This window comes from Callospermophilus lateralis, chromosome 3 (assembly GCF_048772815.1).
Source record: "Callospermophilus lateralis isolate mCalLat2 chromosome 3, mCalLat2.hap1, whole genome shotgun sequence".
NCBI classification, from domain to species: domain Eukaryota; kingdom Metazoa; phylum Chordata; class Mammalia; order Rodentia; family Sciuridae; genus Callospermophilus; species Callospermophilus lateralis.
The window spans coordinates 136,516,681-136,537,543 of NC_135307.1; the positions used below are offsets into that span (position 1 = coordinate 136,516,681).

Below are 20,863 nucleotides of genomic sequence, written 5' to 3' on the forward strand. Positions count from 1 at the left end.
TCAATACTTTCCCCATATTTGGGATGAATTATGTCCCTCCAAAAGATGTGTAATTATTGGTGCCTATGAACATAATCTTGTTTGGAAATAGGGTCTTGGCAAATGAAATAAAGCTAAGATGAAACCATGCTGAATTAGACCAAGTGACAGTTGTCCTCATAAGAACAGGGCAATGTGGACACAGTTAGAAATAGGGAAGATGGCCTTGTGAAGACAGGAGTAGAGACCAGAGTTCTGTTGCCACAAGCCAAGAACACTGAGGACTGCTGGCTACCAACAGAAGCTGGATTTAAATGGCCCTGACAACACCTTGATTTCAGACATCTATCCCTCAGAAATGTGAGAGAAAAAGTTTTCATTGTCCTTAGCTACTTAATTTGTGATAGTTTGATATGGAAGCCACAAGAACAACCCCCCTCCCATTAGAGCTGGACAGACATAAGTCTTTGGACTTTGGTTTCCTTGACTTGACAGAAGTCAGTGTGCTTCCTGGAGGGTACAAGGAACCAGGCACAAATGTGGAAACAGAAGTGACTCACCACAGGACTCCGGCCAATGCTGCACAGGTAGTGAAGGAGTCCTTTTGCATGGTAAATTGTTGGTTGGAGATGCGCTTGGGGAGAGAGCCACTGTCTGTTCAAGTCCTCCCCTCTCAGTGAGCATCTGTGACTGCAGAAGCAAACAATAAGCAAATAAATATGTATTTAGAAGGAAATAGCTTGAGAAAATAAAACTCAACAAGACAATTACACTAATGAATTCCACTTCCCTTTGACTTCTGCCCAATTGGCACCAGTTCCAGATGTCGAAAAAGCTGCAGATCTGTCCCTTAAACTCCCAGAGTCCTGATTATTCAAAGCTCCAAAAGGAACTGGAAACCATACTTGACTTAATGTCGGGTTATCAGTTTTAAGACAAAGTTTGAGAAATGTAGTTTCCCACAATACACATCATGAGAACACATTCAGTGCATTTCTCTAATCTCAAAACCTTTCGAATCTACAAATAATTAAGTTGAGCTCAGTTCAGTCTGAGCTGTTGGTTATATCACATATGATATTTCCAGCTGGTCCAATAATTCTGTAAGGTGGATAGTATTACACCCCGATGAAGAGACTGAGACTTGGAAACGATTCAATAAGGGGCCCAAGATAACTGAAGACCAGATCTGTTTGTCTCTATCCCTTATACTCTTTTCCTGATTGTATTGCTTCCCTCCATAGAGATAGTAGATGACTCAAAAGCTTGATATTTACCCAGAATAGCAAAGTCCCTTTTCAAACATAGCATCAGTTATAGTTTGGATTTGGAATGTCCCCAAATGTCTTGAAGGCTTGGTCCCCACCCAATGGTACTATTGGGAGGTGATAAAAATTTTAGAAGGCAGGACCTACTTGGAAGAAGTAGGTCACTGTGAGCATGACTTTGAAATGTGCATTTTGTTCCTGGTGTCTGGCTTTCCTACTCTCTGCTTCCCAACCACAATGGAGTAAACAGCTCTGCTCTGCCATGCATCCCCACCATGATATTCTCCCTCATCACAGGCCAATAGTGATGGGGCCTTACAACGTGGACTGAAACCTCTAAAACCATGAGGCAAAATAAACCTTTCCTCCCTACAGTAGATTTTCTCTGGTATTTTTGCCACAATAATGGAAAGATGACTAACATATCATTGTAGTATATTAGAGTTAGAATGAGCTCAAAATCAACCATTCACTCATTAAGGAATGGTTATACTCACATTCAAAAGTACCAAATTACTTTACAGCTCACTTATAGGACAGGTTCCTGGCAATCAAGCTAAAATGGTACTCAATAGGATTAAAAAGAAATGTGCGACAGATTAAGAGGATCAGTACAGTATTTCTATCACCTAACTCTGCCAGTTCTCCCCACTTCCTTTCCCAGCATACTTCCATACTTCAGCATATCAAATTGCTCACAGCTTCCTCTGTGCAATTGTTTCTGCTGTCCCTTTACCAGGACTCCCAGATCTCCAGCCATTCCCACCTATTTGATTTTCAGGGTATCAGCCTTGCCTCAGAAGATTCCCTGAATTCCCAGAAGGTCCACAGGTTACCACACAGAACATTGCATTATGTACTTCTATTTGTTGCAATAGCATCCTGAAGTTCTCTTAATGAGAGTCCTTATAAACCCACTTTAAATGTTTTTTTTTATTTTCTAATTTTTATTTCTTTTGTCTTCCCTGTTTGACTGGGAGCTTCCATGAAGCAAGGAGAGTTTCTGGTTACTATCAAAACTCTAATATAGGAACCCTGTCAGATCTGGTATTTAATAAATAATTTGGAATAGATAAATGCACTAGCAATTAACTGCAGAGTCAGTTACATTTTGTATTTTTAAAACAACCAATCTTATTTTCAATAAATCTTGGGGGGAAAAGAAAAAAGGTTCGGCCTCCTTCTTTTACTACTTTTCAATCTCCATGTTTCTGAAATTACCTTTAAATATTAGTTTCCTGCTGCTTGTCAGCTGGAAAATCCTTAATCATTTATTCTGATTTCACCATGAAAATATTTTGACTTGTGAAATGGTAGGTTTTGTGGCTCTTCCTCTTTGGCTTTTTTGCTCTTGTTTATTTTTTTCTCCTTTCCTCTTCTTAATCGCAATGACTTCTAGACACGGGGGTTATCTATTTTGCCTGGTCACTAAGGGTGCAGATAAAATATAAAGCAGATCTTTAGAACCAATAGCAATACAAAGGGTCTTGCACACCAGACTTGCTTTTGAACATCTTTTCTGCATTTAAGTTAATTTACTTTCTCATATCAAGATATTTTCAGGCACAATATCCCAAAGTCTCAGGATTCTCTTTAATGGCTCTGTGATTTGCCTTGCCTTGACCTGGATTCCCATCAACACTGGGGACTTTTTTTTTTCTTTTGTTACACAGATTGTGATGAAATTAGTTGGTGTTCTTTAAAAGCATTTTTCTTGTATAAATGAAAATGCAGTCATTATAAGCTAGCTAGTGATTCTGTGTTAACACTCTCTCTGTCTTCTTTCCTATGCTCCAAGGAGTACAATTTCAGGGACAGTATCTACATGGAGAAGGTCCACAGGTTACCACACAGCACAAATGCAATTCTAGACTGAAATTCTTCAAAATTAAAAAAAAAATGAAATTTTGTGCTACAGAAGACTGAACTTTGATTAAGAAGACCTAGTTCCAATTGCCAGCTCCGTCATTGGTTATGGGATATTGGGGCCTCTCTAAGAGTCAATATTCTCATTGGGATAAAATACAGATATGCCTAACCTACCTCACAGGATTATTTTGAGGTTCAGATGAAATGATATTTTTCCTTATGAAGAACAGTCAGGTAAATTATGCAGGTTGAATGGAAGAGAAAAATATCTTTTCTGGGATCCCAAAGGAGAAGCTATGGTCAGTGTTCATTACGAACTGACTAGAGCACACTCAACGGTGGGGTAGTAGAGTTGAACAGAAAATAATTTATGTAAGAAAATAATTCAGAGAAATAATCAACAGAAGTTTCTGATCAGTATTTGGGATGCTAAATAGTGCCAATGAGAGGATGGCATCTAATATTATTTGAGCACCTATATTGGGAGAGAGATTAGTGAAAGATATACAGAAGTTAGGAAAACTATTAGTTTGGGGAAAGTTTTGTTTGGTTGTTACTTGCTTTGCAGAGGTGGAAGCAATGAATCATATCATTGGTATAAATGGTTTATGGCTTTACATGATTGCACTGTGTTTAGGGCTCTGTGTTTGGCTGTGATTTGGAGGGTATCTCTGTGTGTGCCTATGGTTTCAGAAGTTCTTATATGCAACTGTGGATTATTACAATATGTACTACATCTAACTTCAGTACTTTTTCTTTTAAAGCAAATCCATTTTTTTCCAATCCCAAACTAATTTGGTATTTTGTTAATAATATCAGAGTTTCCTGTAGTCAGAGGAACTTCTGCTGCTCTTCCCAGGGATTTGTTGTAAGCATTAGAAGATGAAATACACCCCCATCTTATTATCTACTGTAGCATTTCTGCAATGACAGCTGCTCCTTCCATGTGGAGAAAATTAGCAGATGGACAGAAATGACTGGCTGGCAATAAATGCAGTGCCTATAATTTCTGGAAAGGGGTCATCCCTCAAATAGAGTCTGAAATCTTGGTTTGCTTAAGAAGAATAAAGTAGTGATCATTGGTGTCTTTCACCGTTAAAAACTGTAAACTCATACGGAGAAAATAATGCACCTCCTTTTCATTAGTATAGATAGTCATTTGATCCAACTAGTCCTCCTTATTTCTTAAGGTTTAGTTTAAATAAAGTTCATGAAAATGAACTTTATATGCTCACAGCAGGCTAGGTACAGGGTGCACAATTCTCCAGATTGTCCAGGGACATTCCAGTTTTAGCCAGGAAGCTCCTACATTCTATGGCATCTCTCAGAAAATCCAAAGTGATATTTGATCTCCCTGTCCAGATTCCTAATTCTAGGAGTTGTTGCAAAACTAGGATCCCTGGCCAGAATTAGCCCTAATTGTTTTGCATTGACTTTGAATGCTTTTCGGTGGAGCTTGTATAATCTATATAGTTCAGGTACCATTACTGCCTATTCTTATTTTGAGATCTCCACACATACATTATCTGCCTGCTTTTTGAGGCATTTACAGCCTATGTCTAAGAAGTGTCTAAATTTTAAAATTGAAGTTTTTGGTGAGACATATGTTTTTCCCTTAAAGATGGGGGCAAAAAATTAAAAAAAAACCTGCCTCTGGTATACATGAATATGTCTGTTTTATGACCAAACAAAAACATATTCTCTGAAACTGAAAGAGTGAATTGGAAATACCAGTTCTAACTAAGAGATCCCTGTATATGGGCATTTGTATAATATCTGGAGTAAAATACAACCTTAAAGATCAAACACCCTCAATGGAAACAATGTCACTTAACATTAACTACAGATCTTATTTGTCTTCTAAGAATGGGAAATCACCCAAAGACTGAGAAAAAAGTATTATCACTAAAGGGTTCAGGAAACAGATCCTGAACTACCAGGACTCCAAAAGCAAACAATGGAGCACAAGTCAGAAAAAGAAAGAGGAAAATCGAATCACTTACTAAAAGAGAATTTATAAGGTGCAATCAGAAAAGAAGATGATTCAAAAATCTCCCATCCATCTCTGACTGAAAAATAGAGAGACAGGGCCCATCAGACTGAATGAATGATGCCAGGCTTGAAATTTTAAAGCCCCTGCATAGCAAGCTCTGGAGCCTAAAGGGAAGCAGTGTATTTGAGATTTAGTGAGCGGCTTCATCATTCACTGCACATCCTCTGAACAGGAGGCAGCGAGTGTGCAGGGGGAGAATATCTGTAAAGGCAAAGAGATACATGAAAGCTTCAAGAACAGGGCAGAACAGCATGGGGCCCGTTGGGCCAGACAGTGCACCTGAGCTTTCCAAATAAATATTGCTTGAATGGACAAAGGGAAGAAAGAGGAAAAAACAAAAGGCAGCTTCATTTTAAGGCCTGGTTTGTTGTAAAGCTAAAAACAACCAGGGTTGCCAGGGATGTGTTATTATGTTTCAAATAGTTTTGTCACTCAAACGCTCAAAGTCAAAATCTGAAAGCAAAGAAAAAAGAGAGACCAAACCCAGCTGTTCCTTCACACCTTTAGGAACCCAGAAATTGAATACCACAAGGCTGGTCACCACAGAAGTTGTTAAAAGATGAACCAGAACTGAATAGATGCTGTCCTCGTCTTTGTTCAAGATATTGTCCAAAGTAGACATTTGAACATAGATCTGTATAAATCTAATCCACCTGTTCGTTAGTCCTTTGCTCCTCAAAGTATCATCAACAACCAAAGCACCAGCAGCACTCATGGGTCCCGCCCCGGAATCTGCATTTTAACAAGATATCGAGGGAATTTGGGGGCACATTTAAGTGAAAAAAAAAGCAGTGCTTTATATGGTATCTTAAGGAAAGGAAGAAAATTAACATTTGTAATGGAACCAATTTCTTTAAAAGGGGTTTTATTCCCCTAAGCTTCCAGCAGCTAGAATACATAGTATCTGGGATCTCTGGATTCCATCCTAGAAGCTTAAAGAGATCTACACACACACACACACACACACACACACACACACACACACCTGTCCATCCCCATTTTCCCTATTACCTTAGTCTTTTGTATATTTTTAGGTGGAGATTATACAATCCATACAGTTCAGGTACCTTTACTGCCTAAGAAGAACAGCAGAGTGAAGATTAAAATGCATTTTCTTTCAGCTCTATTTTGGCAAGACTGATTTCATTCAAATATGCAATGGGGCAATTCAAACCATCACAAAGAAGAGACAACTTCAGCTTAAATCCCTTCAGAACAGATTAAGGAGTGGGCCAGCATGGCTGCAAATACAGCGCAGCCCTACAATATCACTTGCACCGTTAAGGAATAGGTCATCAGTCGATTCACACTTTCATACAGTGCTTGATCCCACACAAGAAAGCTATGTGTTCATTGTAACAAGCCAATTTCTGCACTCAGGTCACCAGACCAACAGCTATCTGTGAAGAATCTGCCAAACACACACATAAGTGAACAGTGAAACCTTAGGCTGTGGCAGCAACTGGCCAGCCAGCTGGCCATCACCTATCACAACTGGCTGACATTTCACACCACTAATATAATTTACCAGATGTGGGAAAGATTAACTTATTTAATTTTTGAAATTTTAAGTCTTTTCTTAACCCTCACAAAATAGTGTCAGAATGAGAAAAAATTTTAAAAACCAAGACATTTAAAAAACCTTTTAAACATTTTAAAAACCAAGAACTAACATTTATTTCTATATTAGCAACTGCTAGAAATAAATAAATAAATAAATAAAAACCCTGAAAAATTTAACACTCATACCTGACAAACACAATCAACAAAACAAGAATTGATGGATACTGCATATTTACATATATGCACATGCACACAAAAACTCACATTCATTTCTAAAATCAGAAGTTCTAAAAGCTCTCATGGAAATCTCTCACTTAATGGAGAAACAGAACAATTTCCACAGGATCAGGAATAAGGTAAAGATGTCCACCATTATGCAACATGTAACTGCAAGTATTATCTAATGAATTTATATGAGACATCAATGAGCTTCTGAATCAATAAAGACAAAAAAACATGTGAACTTGGAGATAGTACTAACATATACCTGAAAAATCCTGGAAGAACAATGATTAAGTCAAACAACAGCAGTACAATAAGGTAGCAGGATATAATATTAGCATAGAGAACTAAATTTCCAATAGGAAACTAGTTGCTTAATTTCGTGCATCCAAAAAATGAAGTACTGTGCATCACTTTTAACAAAAGTATGGTAGCTTCTATGAGCTGATATGGATTGGAGATATTTAGGATATACAGTTAAATGATAAAAAGCATATGTAAGAATGAGGAGATAGAAAATCCATGTGCATTTATTCATTTGTTCAAAAATACAAGAACAATGGATCAAATTAATACAATTTATTATCTATGGGGGTAGAAACAGGGTATAAAGGATAAAGAATGTGTGAATGGAAGCGGGGTAGAAAGAGAAAGGGCAAAATACACTTCTTAGAGCAAATGTTTATGTATAGTTCCAACTTTTCCAACCATGTTAATTTTTTACAAGCTCATATGAATATATAAAAAAATACAATCAAACATTAGAGAACCATGGAGAAAACCCAAATAAATTACAAACATTTATTCATGAACTTAAACTCTATGACAAATAAATAATACTGAGGAAGCAAGAGGAAAAGAACTGAGATAGGTAACTTTGGAAAACAAAATTCTAGCAATAAACTATAAGCTAAAGACAAAAAGAACAATATACAAATTTGTTTTTCACAGCAGTATACAATTCCAAGCTAGCAATTCTAAAACTACATTATGTGTATTCTAGGAGTGAGAAAATAAGTGAATCAATTATGAATAATAACAACCAGGTTTCTCACTGTCATGGGGAGGAGTTGCAAATAAGCATTAACTCTGCAATGTTGTGTTGTAATCAGAAGCATCAGCATGAACTCACAGTTTTTTATGCACTGATAGGTAAATAAAGAAATAGATATAAACGTGTGTGTATTCACACATCCATTTCATAGCTCTGCCTACTGGGAAAACCTAAAACAATACCATAGTCATAAGAAACAGGTCCAATGCACAGACCTCAGTTTCTAAGTGCCATTGTTCAAGGAAAGGAAGCAGGCTTCTTGGGAAAATGCCTGCTTCCAAAATTGGGACAGGAAAAGAAGAATATCAATGTGGAATATCAGTATGTCTCTAGAAAATAAGAAAGAACTCAAAAATAATGGTGACATGTTGAAATGACACAGAGATCAATTATAAGGGGACCATGGTGGCCGAATATGGTCAAGATGTGACAATAAAATAAACAATAATAATAGATCATAATACATGGAATAAATCTAATCTTCATGTATTCATATTGACATAAATAAGGGGAGAAGGAATAGCTCTCCATTTCAGTAGAATTCCAGTTGGAAAATATGGAAGGAGTGAGGAAAATAAAAAGTATCATTTGGCAAACATCACAGTAATTGCTACAAATAAGAATCATCACTGTTAGTGGGTGAAAGTATCATGAGGGACACATCCTTTACATGGACTCAGGGTATCTCCCTACAAATACTTAATAATTCTGAAGGGGAAAATATCAATTTTATGCTGTAGAAGGTTGGTAGATAGTATTTTAATCAATCAAAGTTAGCATCACCATGAGTGAGACATATCCATTCCACAATAATGCACTGAGAGAGGCACAAGATCACTAGTGTGGGTAGTAGTCTTGCCAAGACCACACCCTATTTTTCATGTGGAAGCACCAAGCAACCCCATATTGAAGGTGTATTCTACAAATCACTTATCAATACTCTTCAAATATGTCAAGATCAGCAAAAGAAGATTGAGGGACAATTCTAGACTGGAGGAAAATGAAAAAATATAACTGTTAAATGCAATGCCGTTATCCTGGAAAAGGACATTACTGAGACAATTATGGAAGTATAAATGATGTATATAAATTCTAGCATATTAATTTTAATCTCCTAATTTTAATTATTATATGGATATGTAAAACATTGGCATTTAAGAAAGCTGAGTGAAAGACATAATTTTTATACCATGATTGTTCCTGGTGAAAGTTATATACACGTAAGAGTTTTAAAAAGTTACCAATTAAAAAAATAGAAATTCTGTAATTCATAAAAAAACAACATAAGTAAGAATTAGAAAAACTCAAAAATTCAGAAATTATTTGACAACAACAAATGGTGAGAAAAAAAATATCATCTTGTAAATGAAATCCAGCCTAGAAAGAACACAAGAGCTAATAAACAAGACAAATAATGCCATATACAGAAATAATGTGAAGTGAAAGACATTTTTTTTAATTCTAAGAAAATGAAGCCATTTAGAATTTGAGGCATTGGGATCAATATTGAAAATAGGCAAGGAACATCCAGCACACAAATATCAATTCCTAAAAAAGAAAAGTGAAGCCTAATATACCTCTAAGGATCAGGAAAAAAAAAAACACTACATTCAGCAAACTCTCATGAAATAGTAAAAAAATAATTCAAAATGACATATCAAAACAATGTGTTATGTACCTGAGTCCCTACTGATCCAGAACAATTAATACCAAGACAGTGTCTGAGAATATCACTGGATCTTAAAGAAAAAGAAAACTATTGGTAATCTAGGTGATAAGAGAATATGTTCATACAGGAAAGATTGAATTATTCTGTTTTGATGACAACACTTTAGAAGAAAATTGAATGGGGACAGTCAAAGTATTATGGAAAATATTTAAAGAAAGAAAATATGAGACATCGATTTTATATCTAGTCAAACTGACCTGCAAATTTAAAGAGGTACCAACAAATTATTATCCACATTTAATTAGCCTGTCTTTAGAGATAACTAGGCTAAAAGCTCAGGCAAGCAAAATGACTAGAGATATGAACACTTTCAATTTTTTAAAAAATATTTTTTTAGTTGTAGATGGATATAACTTTATTATTGTTTTTTTAATGTGGTGCTGAGGATCGAACCCAGTGTCTCACATGTGCTAAGCAAGCACTCCTGAAGCTACAACCTCAGCCCGAACATTTCAATTTCTGTGAAAGTAATCTGGGAATACAGCTCCCTCAGAACTTATTGTAAATTATTGTAATGGTTTGATCCACCCCGAAACTTAGCCCCTGAAAAAACAAATAGTGAGTCCACCAAATCTGAAAGAGTACCTCACCATAGAAATCACTGAATAAACGTATGTTAACAAAAGCAAAATAGAATTTAATTATGTTTTTAGATGTCCTAAATGAAAGGTGCTCAATGAATGTTTGTTAAATCAAAAGCAATTTTAAAAATTAAAAAGCAAAGTAGGCGTTGAGGGCATAGGTCAGTGGTAGAGTGCTTGTCTTTTATGCAGGAAGCCCTGTGCTTGATCTCTAGCACTTCGAAAGAAAGAGAGAGAGAGAGAGAGAGAGAGAGAGAGAGAGAGAGAGAGACAGAGAGAGAGAGAGAGAGAGAGAGAGAGAGGGGGAGGGAGGGAGGGAGGGAGGGAGGAAGGAAGGAAGGAAGAGGGAGGGGGAGAGGGAGGAAGGAAGAAAGAGGGAGGGAGGAGGGGAAGGAAGGAAGAGAGAAAGAGAGAGAAAGAGAGAAAGAAAGAAAAGCAAAATAAATGGTTTGGACACCACAAGAGCCAAAACACATTATTCTCAACACTCATTTTTATTTTTATCTTGATTGTCATCTTTGTCACATAAAATAAATGGATAGTTATCATATTTCACTGAAGATTAAAAGTTTCTTCCCTGTGAAAAACAAGTGAGGTCCACTTCATCCTTTTGGGCCAGATATCACAAACTATTCTTCCTCCTCCTCCCCACTATCACCATCACCACCCTCTTCCTCACAGCCATCATAGCTGCCATTCACTGAGCTCTCATTTTGTACCATAGCTTTCATTAGTTACTTATAAGAATCATCTCCATTAATCTTCAGAACAATCCTGTAGGCATTTGCAATTGTAACTCCAGTTTTTCAAATGAGGAAACAGAGGATTAGAGACATTTAAGTAACCAGCCTAAGACCACATAGCCAGTTTAGCTTCTGAATTGGCGTACACTATGCAATACAGAAGAAGGTTATTTACAAAATGCCCCAAAGTCTCAACCGCTTTGTAAGTATTTAATCCAGTGCCTTCAAGGGATAAATGATGGGGAAGAAATGCACAGAAGGGAAGGACCTGGAGTTGCCACACACACACACCAAACAGTACCTCCCCGCTTCTGTCTGACTTGCACATTAAACTTTTGAAATTAGATTTTGATCAAAGAAAGGATTTTACTGCTTGATGTTTTAAAAATTGATGTCCTGTGAATCTGATACATGACTTGACCACCTTAGAAATCTTGACATCTTTGTCTCCAGTTTCTTATATGTAAAATTAATAGTCCCTTCACATTTGACAAGTTGATGTAAAAAAATGGTTGATATTCAAAAGACAAAAATATCATATCAAAAACATATTATTCACTCCTTCATGAAACATTTGTTGTCCAAATAAAACACCTACTATGTGTCAGATACTATGCTTATCCTGAGGATCATAGCAGTGAGCAAGCTCTCCAAGGCATTTACGTGCCAGGGATAATTACCAAGCGGCAGCTCAAGGCAGATATCACGTCTGTCTTGTCTGTTCCTCTCTCAACACCAACAAAGCACAGTGATCAGCGTGTGACAGTGAACTAATTCATCTTTATCTAAGGAACACATGAAATTCAACTCCCTAGCCTACTGCTGTCAGAATATTGCTTCTCGGGTAGTCAATATCTAAATTAAACCAATAGTGGCTTTTATATATATTGTCAATTCAAAAGATTTAATTATGGAATACCAATTATTCCTGATTATCTTTGTCTGAGATAGGGGCCTCCTCTATGCTGCTATACTCAGCTTTTGATTAAAAGTCACTGTATTTTCCTTACTAGAGAGAAACAATAGAAAAACTTCACAGCAAGGTCAAAGCCATTGACATCAAGAAAAATATTTTTTTTTATAAAGCTGTAAAGGGAGTTCTATTCTCCTATCCAAAATGCAAAAGTTGTGATACAGAAGTTTACTGCTGAGATCTCTCAAAGATGACCAGAAATTGGAGTCCTTTAAATGAACTATAGGACCCAGAATATACTTTTTTCCCTGGGAGAAAAGAAAATTCATAAGCAGTTTACTTGTTTCTTTTTCCTATGCCTCAGAGGCTTCTTTTATATTAAGGTGATGTTTCGTTATGGACCAAAAAGCAGACTGGACCTGTACACGTCCCTGATGAGTTCATCAAGCCAAAAAATATCTCTAGAGAGTCACAAGTCTTCCCCTCCCTACTGACTCTAGAGGCAAGAAAGTGATTCTGCTCTTCCTCCAGAGGATGTCACTGTGTTTAACACTGGCATATAATAAAATCCCCCTGAGTGTCCTGGGGCAAGGAACATAAGTGCAGAAAAGTAATCTCTGCTGATTGAGGCTTTCAGTAGCTAGAAAACATTCATCCTGTCCCCTGAAAGCAAGGCTGACTGCCAATAACATCCTAGGAAAAGGAATGGAAAGAGTTTTCCTGGAACTTTGAAGCACCTTTTCCTTGAAGCCCTAGAGGAAGAAAATGGAAAGACAAGAAAAATGGCACTCAGAGTCCAGAAGAGAAAGTCAGGAAACAAAGTGAGCCTGAGTCTTGGCTTTGACCTTGCTACCATGTAATCTTAGGTAAGTTTCTTTAATTTTGCTTGGTTTACTGTTGTTACTTGCAATACGGTATTAGAATGCTCTATCTCCATCTCAGGGGACTTTCTCCTTCAAAATCCATAATTCTAAATTAAGACACGCAAAAGGAAAGAGAAAGTTACAGAAGAGGAAAAGAGGGGAGAAGAGGCAGGACAAAGGATTTGGCCTTTGAAACACAAACTTGTAAGGAGAAAACTGTCCAAGATTTATCACTTCATGTCCAGATTACATCAACTACTTCCTCCTTCATTTTCTCATCTCCTGTCTCTGGTGTTTCCTTCTCAATATGACATAATTCTAAACTGATATTCAAATTCTTCCAGTGCCTCTCATCATCTAAAGGAGGATGCAAAAACTTCATTGACCCACATTCAAACTTTTCTACAAACTGGTTTCAGCTCACCTACCAGCTTAGTCTTCTATTACTGCCCCTAACACAAACCCAGTCCTACAAGTCAGTCAACTTTCCTTGTTGTTCCCAGAATAGTTTGTGGTCTCTCAATTCTCAGAGCCTCTCACCTGCCCATGGAACCACATCAGCAGCCCCCATCCTTTTCTGCTCTTTCATTCTTAGTCTAACCTTTGGGAAACTTCTCAAGTCCTGGCCCTTTCTTGAGTCTTTCTTCAACTACTTTAATCCATAGCAACATCCCCAACCTCTAAACTTACTTGAGAAAGCAAAATAGTGTAAAGTTGGCAGGTATCCCCAGTTAGCCTGTGTTCTTTAAGTCTGATTTTATCATTTGCTATATAAATTCAGCCACAATATTCTCTTTGATAACTTTCAACCTCTACCTTAGAGTAATATTCATGTATAACACACAGGATATTTTCTCTTAAAATTAAGTGACATTACACACTGAAGGCACTTGCAAAATGCCACATTGTTACGGTTTGGATCTGAAATGTTCCCCAAAGTCTCATGTGTGGACAGCTTGGTCCCCAATGAAGCAATATTCAGACTTGGGGAAGTGATTGGAAAATGAAGGTTCTAATCTCATCAATGAATTAATCCATTGACAGATTTATAACTGAATGGATTACTTATTGGGAGACCATGGAAAATGTTGGAGTTGGGGATTAGTTGAAGGAGATAAGTTACTAGGGGCATGCCCTAGAAGGGGATATTTGGTCCCCAGCTCCTTCCACTCTGTCCCTCTGCTCCCTGGATGTCTTGAGGTGAGCAGGTATCTTCTAGCACACCCTTATATCAGGATGTTTCCACCTCATCATAGGTCTAAAAACAATGGAGTCAACTGACAAGGAAGGAAAGCTTGAAACTGTGAACTAAAATAAAGCTTTACCCTCCCAAGTTGTTTTCTCAGAAGTTTAGTCACAATGGAAAGCTGACTAATACACCCATCATCAGTGATCAACAAACATTTGCATTTTTAAAGCAAATCTCTGCACTAACATTTACATCACCATCAAATTTTGCCCAGAGCTTTTATTTAACTACAGATTTAGATTAAAAAACACTGGAGGAGAGTATTGCATCTCATATGTTATGAATCTGCTTCAATACTTATCATCATGTCCTATATTTAACAGATCTCAGTAACAACTTGTTATATAAAACCTTAGGTATACATTAGACTATCAGTATTGGTCTTTCTTGAGATTTTCATATACTAAAATAAAAATCAGAGAGAATACAGATTATATTTATAATTTAATCCTAAAAAAACAGTCTCCATTTAATAATTGAAGAAACTGGGGTTCAGAAGGCTTATGTACCTACTCATGATCACATTTTTTTAATCAAGAATTTGAACATAGGTCGTTCCTCAAATGAAAACAAGTGACCTGGAGAAAGTCTGGAAATGTCTTTACCTAAAAAGTGATCTTCTAGTGTCTTGTTCTTCCTCATTATTTGTCCCTATTCTTTCTTGGCATGACTCCATTCCATTCCATTACTGAGAAGCTTCTGTATTGGCTTGAATCTTCACCAAATTCTCTGTGTTGTTCGGCTGAATCACACATACACCCATAATTTCAGGAAATTAAAAGTCAAATAACTATTTTTAGCTTTCATAAACAAAGAAGGTAAGAGGAGCAATGGTCTATTTTCTATTCACTCTGAATAACTCTTTCTTTCACTTGGTTGCTCAAGTTAAATACTTTGTCATTTTGGATGTATACTTATCTCACACACTTAATCCTACCCAACAGCAAATGTTACAGTCCCTGCCTTCCAATGTGTGAAAATCATTACAATTTGCCATGTTGATTACTGACACCTTGGCCAGGTTATCATCAACTCTTACCTGGGCCACTGCAAGGGCCTCTCAATTGCTTCCACTCTTGACCACCCCTAAACATCTTTATCATGGTCAAATTTTCATAGAATAGCCTGATGCTGTGTCATTTCTCTAAGTAATCCTCTGGCCCCAATCTCATTCTAAATGAGATTCATCCTTAAAAGTTCTATACAAACTGGCCCCTAGCTACCACCCTGAATTAATCTATCTCTTACCTTCCCTTCGCTTATATCACTTATCAAACACTACTTGTGTTTGTGTCTCAAGCACATCTCTTATTCAGGGTGTTTGCATTTACTCTTTCATCCACCTGGTAGTCTCTTTCCCCAAATATACATGGATTATACTTTCAGGTTTCTGCTATGTATCATTTTATTAGAGAGGATCTTTTCCCCACCTCCTCCAACCCATTGCTCTCTAATCTCTCGCATATTATTTTCTTCATTACATTTAGCATCATTGTGTTACATGTATACCTCTAGTTTAATGTTCTGTATCACTGCTAGAGTCCAGGTTCTAAGATAATATGTGCCTTACCTGTTTTGCTCAGCAGTTGTACTCCCAGCTCCAAAAGCAATTCATGCCACAGAGCACTCATTTAACAAATAGAGAATGAATGGATAGATGGATGACGACACAAATGAATGAATTTCCTAATCTCTGGTTTCTGAAAAGCAGTTTCATGAACTGAGTATATTTTTCATTTAGAATAGGGATGGCTCAATATGGATATGATGCTCATACTTCCTTCCTGAAATGGTCAGATTCCCAGGTTTGTTACTGATGAAGAAGTAAATTCATTCCTTTTCAATGGTCCAGCTCTATTAAAGACAGAGCTTTAAAAGTTTTAAGTTAGTTCACTTTACTTTTTTCCCACTAAGATAAATGGGTTTTATCCTGCATAGATTGGTTACATCCTTTTTTTCAGGGAATCATTTTAATAATAAGAGAAATCAAAATATACTTACAGTGAGCTCTCATGGATCAGGAAAACAGTTATCTTAAATCTGCTGAATATTTAAAGCTTCAATATAAACATAGTTAATATGACTTTTTATGTCTTCATCAATGATAAAAATTGTCAAAATAATATTTCATAGGTAAAATTATCCAGTGTAAGATAATGCCTGTTTTCCTTCTTTCTCACCTTCCATCCATGATGAGAAAACCTCAAATCTTTATAAAATAAAATATAGTCAATTATTTGTCCAATTCCAATATTTTTAGTCCAAGAAAATAAGAAATCCTCTAGATACTGTTGCTCCCCTCCCTCCCAGGTTCCAGATTGGGTAACTACAATTATCAGGAAGGGGTTGTTTTCTCCTTCACTCTGTCATCTGTTCTGAATTTACATTTTACTGGGCTCTGTCAGGTATAGTGTAGCAGATGGCAAGTGAAATCCAATTAGTGGTGTCTCACAAGTTGTGTCAAGACTCTTCAATTAAGGCTGTTTTGTTGAGAAGTCATTGGACAAGTGTTAGCTCTGTTCATAGGCAAAAGGAATCAGCAACACTGATTCTTTGTTTGACCTGTCTCAAAGTTTGCTGAATGAAAACAGACAAATTCCCAGGGGCATTTTTCAAATAAATAAATAAATAAAAATAACAAGGCAATTGCTGAATATTATAACTGTCTGAGGCAGTGGGTGATAGGTAGTCAAACAATGGACATACCATAGAACTTCAAACTAAGAGCAGGAGGAAGAAGTATCTACAAGATATTTAAAAATTTTTCAAATATTCCTGAGAATGTGCATGCATGATACTGTGTGTATACTTGGGCTGTACATACCCATAGAGGACTTGAAAAGTCCCTAAATTCTCATCAGTGTCTAACCTTAGACTTTGAAGGGCAGAAAGAGAAGTTATCAATTTTCTTACTGTTGAAGATATGCCCCAAAATGCACACAAAGTATCCTGGGAAACGCTGTGAAATTTATCAGTTTCAGGAAACTAAGAAAATCTCTGTCTAGAGGACCACTCAGCTCCCTGAACACAAACTTCAATAGTCGCACATGACAAAGAGCACACCCTTTATAAAATCAATTTAAAAATCACTAAATAAAGAATCCTGGGGTAAAGGAAGAAACTGGTTTTAAAAATTGCTACATTATGTGTTTAAAAATATAGATATTTCAGAAAATTATACACATATTTGTATATATGCATTCTGTAAAAGAACCAAAGTACGGCCTGCACACAGGAAATAAAGCATTGTACAAAAACCCAAATGGAAGTTCAGATATTGGATTTGGTATAAGGACTTAAATCAGCTGTCATAGATGTATTCAAAGATCTAAAGAAAATCAGGTATGAATAACTAAGGAAAGCATAAGACTGATGTTTCAACAAATAGAGACTATCAACCAGAAGAAAGCAAATATATAAAATAACCCAACAGGAACTTGAGTTGAAAAGTACAATAGATAAAAGGAACAATTCATGGAGGTCTTCAACAAAAGATTTGAGTAGACAGAGCAATATTCAGTGACTTGAAGGAAGGCCAAATGAGGTTTCCAGTTTCATGAAAAGAAAGTAAAAAAAGTGAAAAAAATAGCCAAGTCAGAGACCATGAGGACTCCATCAAATATAATCATACTAGGAGTTTCAGAAGGAATTTAGAAAGAAAAAACAAGACACAATGAATAGTCCAAAAAACAATGACTGAAATCTACATAGATGTGATACACATCCAAATAACTTTAGTTTTATTGGAGTTAGATGAGTTATTTGGATGTGTATCACATTTATGTCCACATCTAGATATATCATAACTGAAATGCCAAAATACAAAGAGTATTTTGAAATCAGTAAGAAAGAATTGAGGGATCTACAATGAGAGTGATTACTAATATTTCATCAGAAACAATGGAGACCACAAGTCAGTGTGATAATACACTTGACATGGAAACCAAGAATTTTATACATAGCAAGATTATCTCCTAAAAAACTTGAAATTATGACAGTTACAGATAAACAAAAAATAAATGAGTTCATTGTTAACAAACCTGTTACACAAGAAATAGTAAATAAAGAAAACTACACTAGACCAAAACAAGAACTCACGTGAAAAAAAAAAAAAAAGCATTGATAAAGGTAACTACACAAGTGTATTACTTTTCATGACTATGACCAAAATACCTGAGAAAAACAACTTATTGAAGGAAAGGGGGGTTTTTTGACTCATGGTTTCAGTCCATGGCAAGCTGGCTCTATTGCTCTGGGATGCAGACAAGGCAGAAAATTATGGGAGTGGTTACTTGTGCCAGAGGTGGCAGCTTACCTCATGGTAGCTCAGAAGAAGAGAGAGAGGGGAAGGGGCCAGGGACAAGATACAGTTCTCAAGGGCATGCCCCCAAGGACCTACTCCTTCAACTAGGTCCTGTCTCCTACAGTTTTCACTACTTCCCAATAATGTCATCAAATGATCGACCACTGATGAGGTCAGAGTCCTCATGATCCAAGTTTTTGGGACCAAGCCTTCAACACATGAGATTTCAGAGTATATTCCAGATCCAAATCATAACAATCAGTAAATATAAAAGGTAATATAAATGTGTATGTATTTTAACCTTTCTATCTGATTTAAACCTCAACTGGAAAATAAACGGTTATAAATTTTGATGATGTGCAAGCAATGTATAACGATGAGATTTGTATGATAACACACAAAGGTAGGGGAGGGAATAAAACCATATAAAGGAAATACTTTTGTGCTACTGTAATTGTATCAAAATCAACTAGATTATTACATATCATTGTGTTTATTGAAGTCCTTAGGATAAACAGAAAATTAATTAAAATAGTATATTAGATAATATTTATTAAAACAAACACAACAGTAATGAAGAAATGGAAGAATAGAAAAAATACATAAAAGTATAGAAAAATACCAGTGTAACAATAAATAGTAATTCATCAAACATGAATGTATTTAGCTATTTAATCTTAAGATTGAAATTAGAAGAATGGAAATTTTTTCTCTCAATTATAACCTTACTATGAGAGATACATTACAGATTTAAAGATGAGTTAAAAATAAAAAAATATATGCCATGCAAACATAGTAAATAAAGTGACCATATATTTTCAGACAGAATAGACTTCAACTCCAAAACCATAAAAAGACAACATATAATGATAAATAGTTAATTCATCAAGAAGCTATAATAATTGTAAACATGTGCACACCTATAAAAAAAGCACAATAATACATGAAGGAAAAGCCAACAGGAATGAGTCAAGAAATAGACAATTCAACAGTAGATGGAGATTTCAGCTCCCCACTTTCAGTAATAGTGCAACCGGGCAGAAGAACACAGACTCACATAATATCATGAACCAATTAGATTTACAGACATCCATAAAACACTTGGTCCAATAACAGTAGAAAGAAGCTTCTTTTCCTGTGCACATAGAGTTTTCTCCAGGATGGACCTCCTGATGGGCCACAAAAAAACATAGATACATTTAAAACTTTAAATCATACAAAGAATTTCTTTGATCAATCATAAATAAACTTAGAAATCAATAGCAGAGGGAAATTTAGGAAATCCACAAATTCAAGAAATTAAACAAAGTGCCCCTAAATAATCAATGGGTCAAAGAAAAAAATCACAAGGGAAATTAGAAAATACTTTGAAATGCATGAAAATGGAAACAGGGCATATCAAAAGTTACAGAATATAGTGAAATCAGTGCTTAAAGAAAAACATATATTTCCTAGTGACTATATTAAAAAGAGAAGAAAAATGTCATATCAATAAAATAATCCTCCACCTTAAGAAATTACAAATGATAAAGAAATCAAATCCAAAAAAAGCAGAAGACAAGTAATAAATATGAGAAGAGAAATAAATGAAATAGAAAGTGAAAAAAACAATAAAAGTCAATGAACTATTCATATTAGCCAAACAGTGGAAACAAGACAAATGTCTGTCAAGTGATAAATGGGTAAACAAATCTAGTAAATCTATAAAACAAAATATTTTTGAGCCATAAGAATGAATAAATTGCTACCAACAATATTTTAAAGATGAATCTGAAAAATATGATGCTAAGTGAAAAAAGGCAGACATAAAAGGCCATGTATTTTATGATACTATTTATGTAAAATGTTCAGAATAGGAAAATCCGTGGAGACAAAAAGTACATTAATGATTGCCAGGGGCTAAGAGAAGAGGGAAGTGGGCACTGATTGCTAATGGTTTTCTTTTGGGGTAATGAAAATGTACTGGAATTAGATAATGGGACTGATTGTACCACTTTGTGAATATAATTTTAAAACATTTAATTTTATATTAAAATAGATAAATTATATGGTTATGTGAATTATAGCCCTATTTTTTGTTTGTTTGTTTCTTTTTTTTTTTTCTTACCAGGGATTGAACCCAGAAGCACTCAACCACTGAGCCACATCGCCACCCTTTTTTTATACATTTTATTTAGAGACAGGGTCTTGCTGGGTTGCTTAGAACCTCACTAAGTTGCTGAGGCTGACTTTGAACTCTCGATCCTCCTGCCTCATTCTCCTGAGCTACTGGGATTAAAGCTATGCACCACAGTACTACCCAGCAATAGCCCTATTTTTTTAAATTATAAGAGTTATGCCAAGTAGATTCCCTGTTCCAGATACACCATTAATTATTCTCTTACTCTTGCACCATATGTACTTAATGGGATAACCAGTCCTTAACCTTCCTGCCCTTCCTGTGAATCTCCAGCTGTAGTTACAACCACAATTTG

The 20,863-nt window shown here is 35.9% G+C and overlaps 1 protein-coding gene across 1 annotated transcript in view; it reads right to left on the reverse strand.

The window, feature by feature from the left end:
• Window positions 1-20,863, reverse strand: part of Agbl1 (AGBL carboxypeptidase 1) — a 762,772-nt gene that overhangs the window by 360,093 nt on the left and 381,816 nt on the right. The window contains exon 19 of the mRNA XM_076851383.2: window positions 540-669. Coding sequence (XP_076707498.2) covers window positions 540-669 — 130 coding nt within the window. The remainder of the gene's footprint in view (window positions 1-539; window positions 670-20,863) is intronic.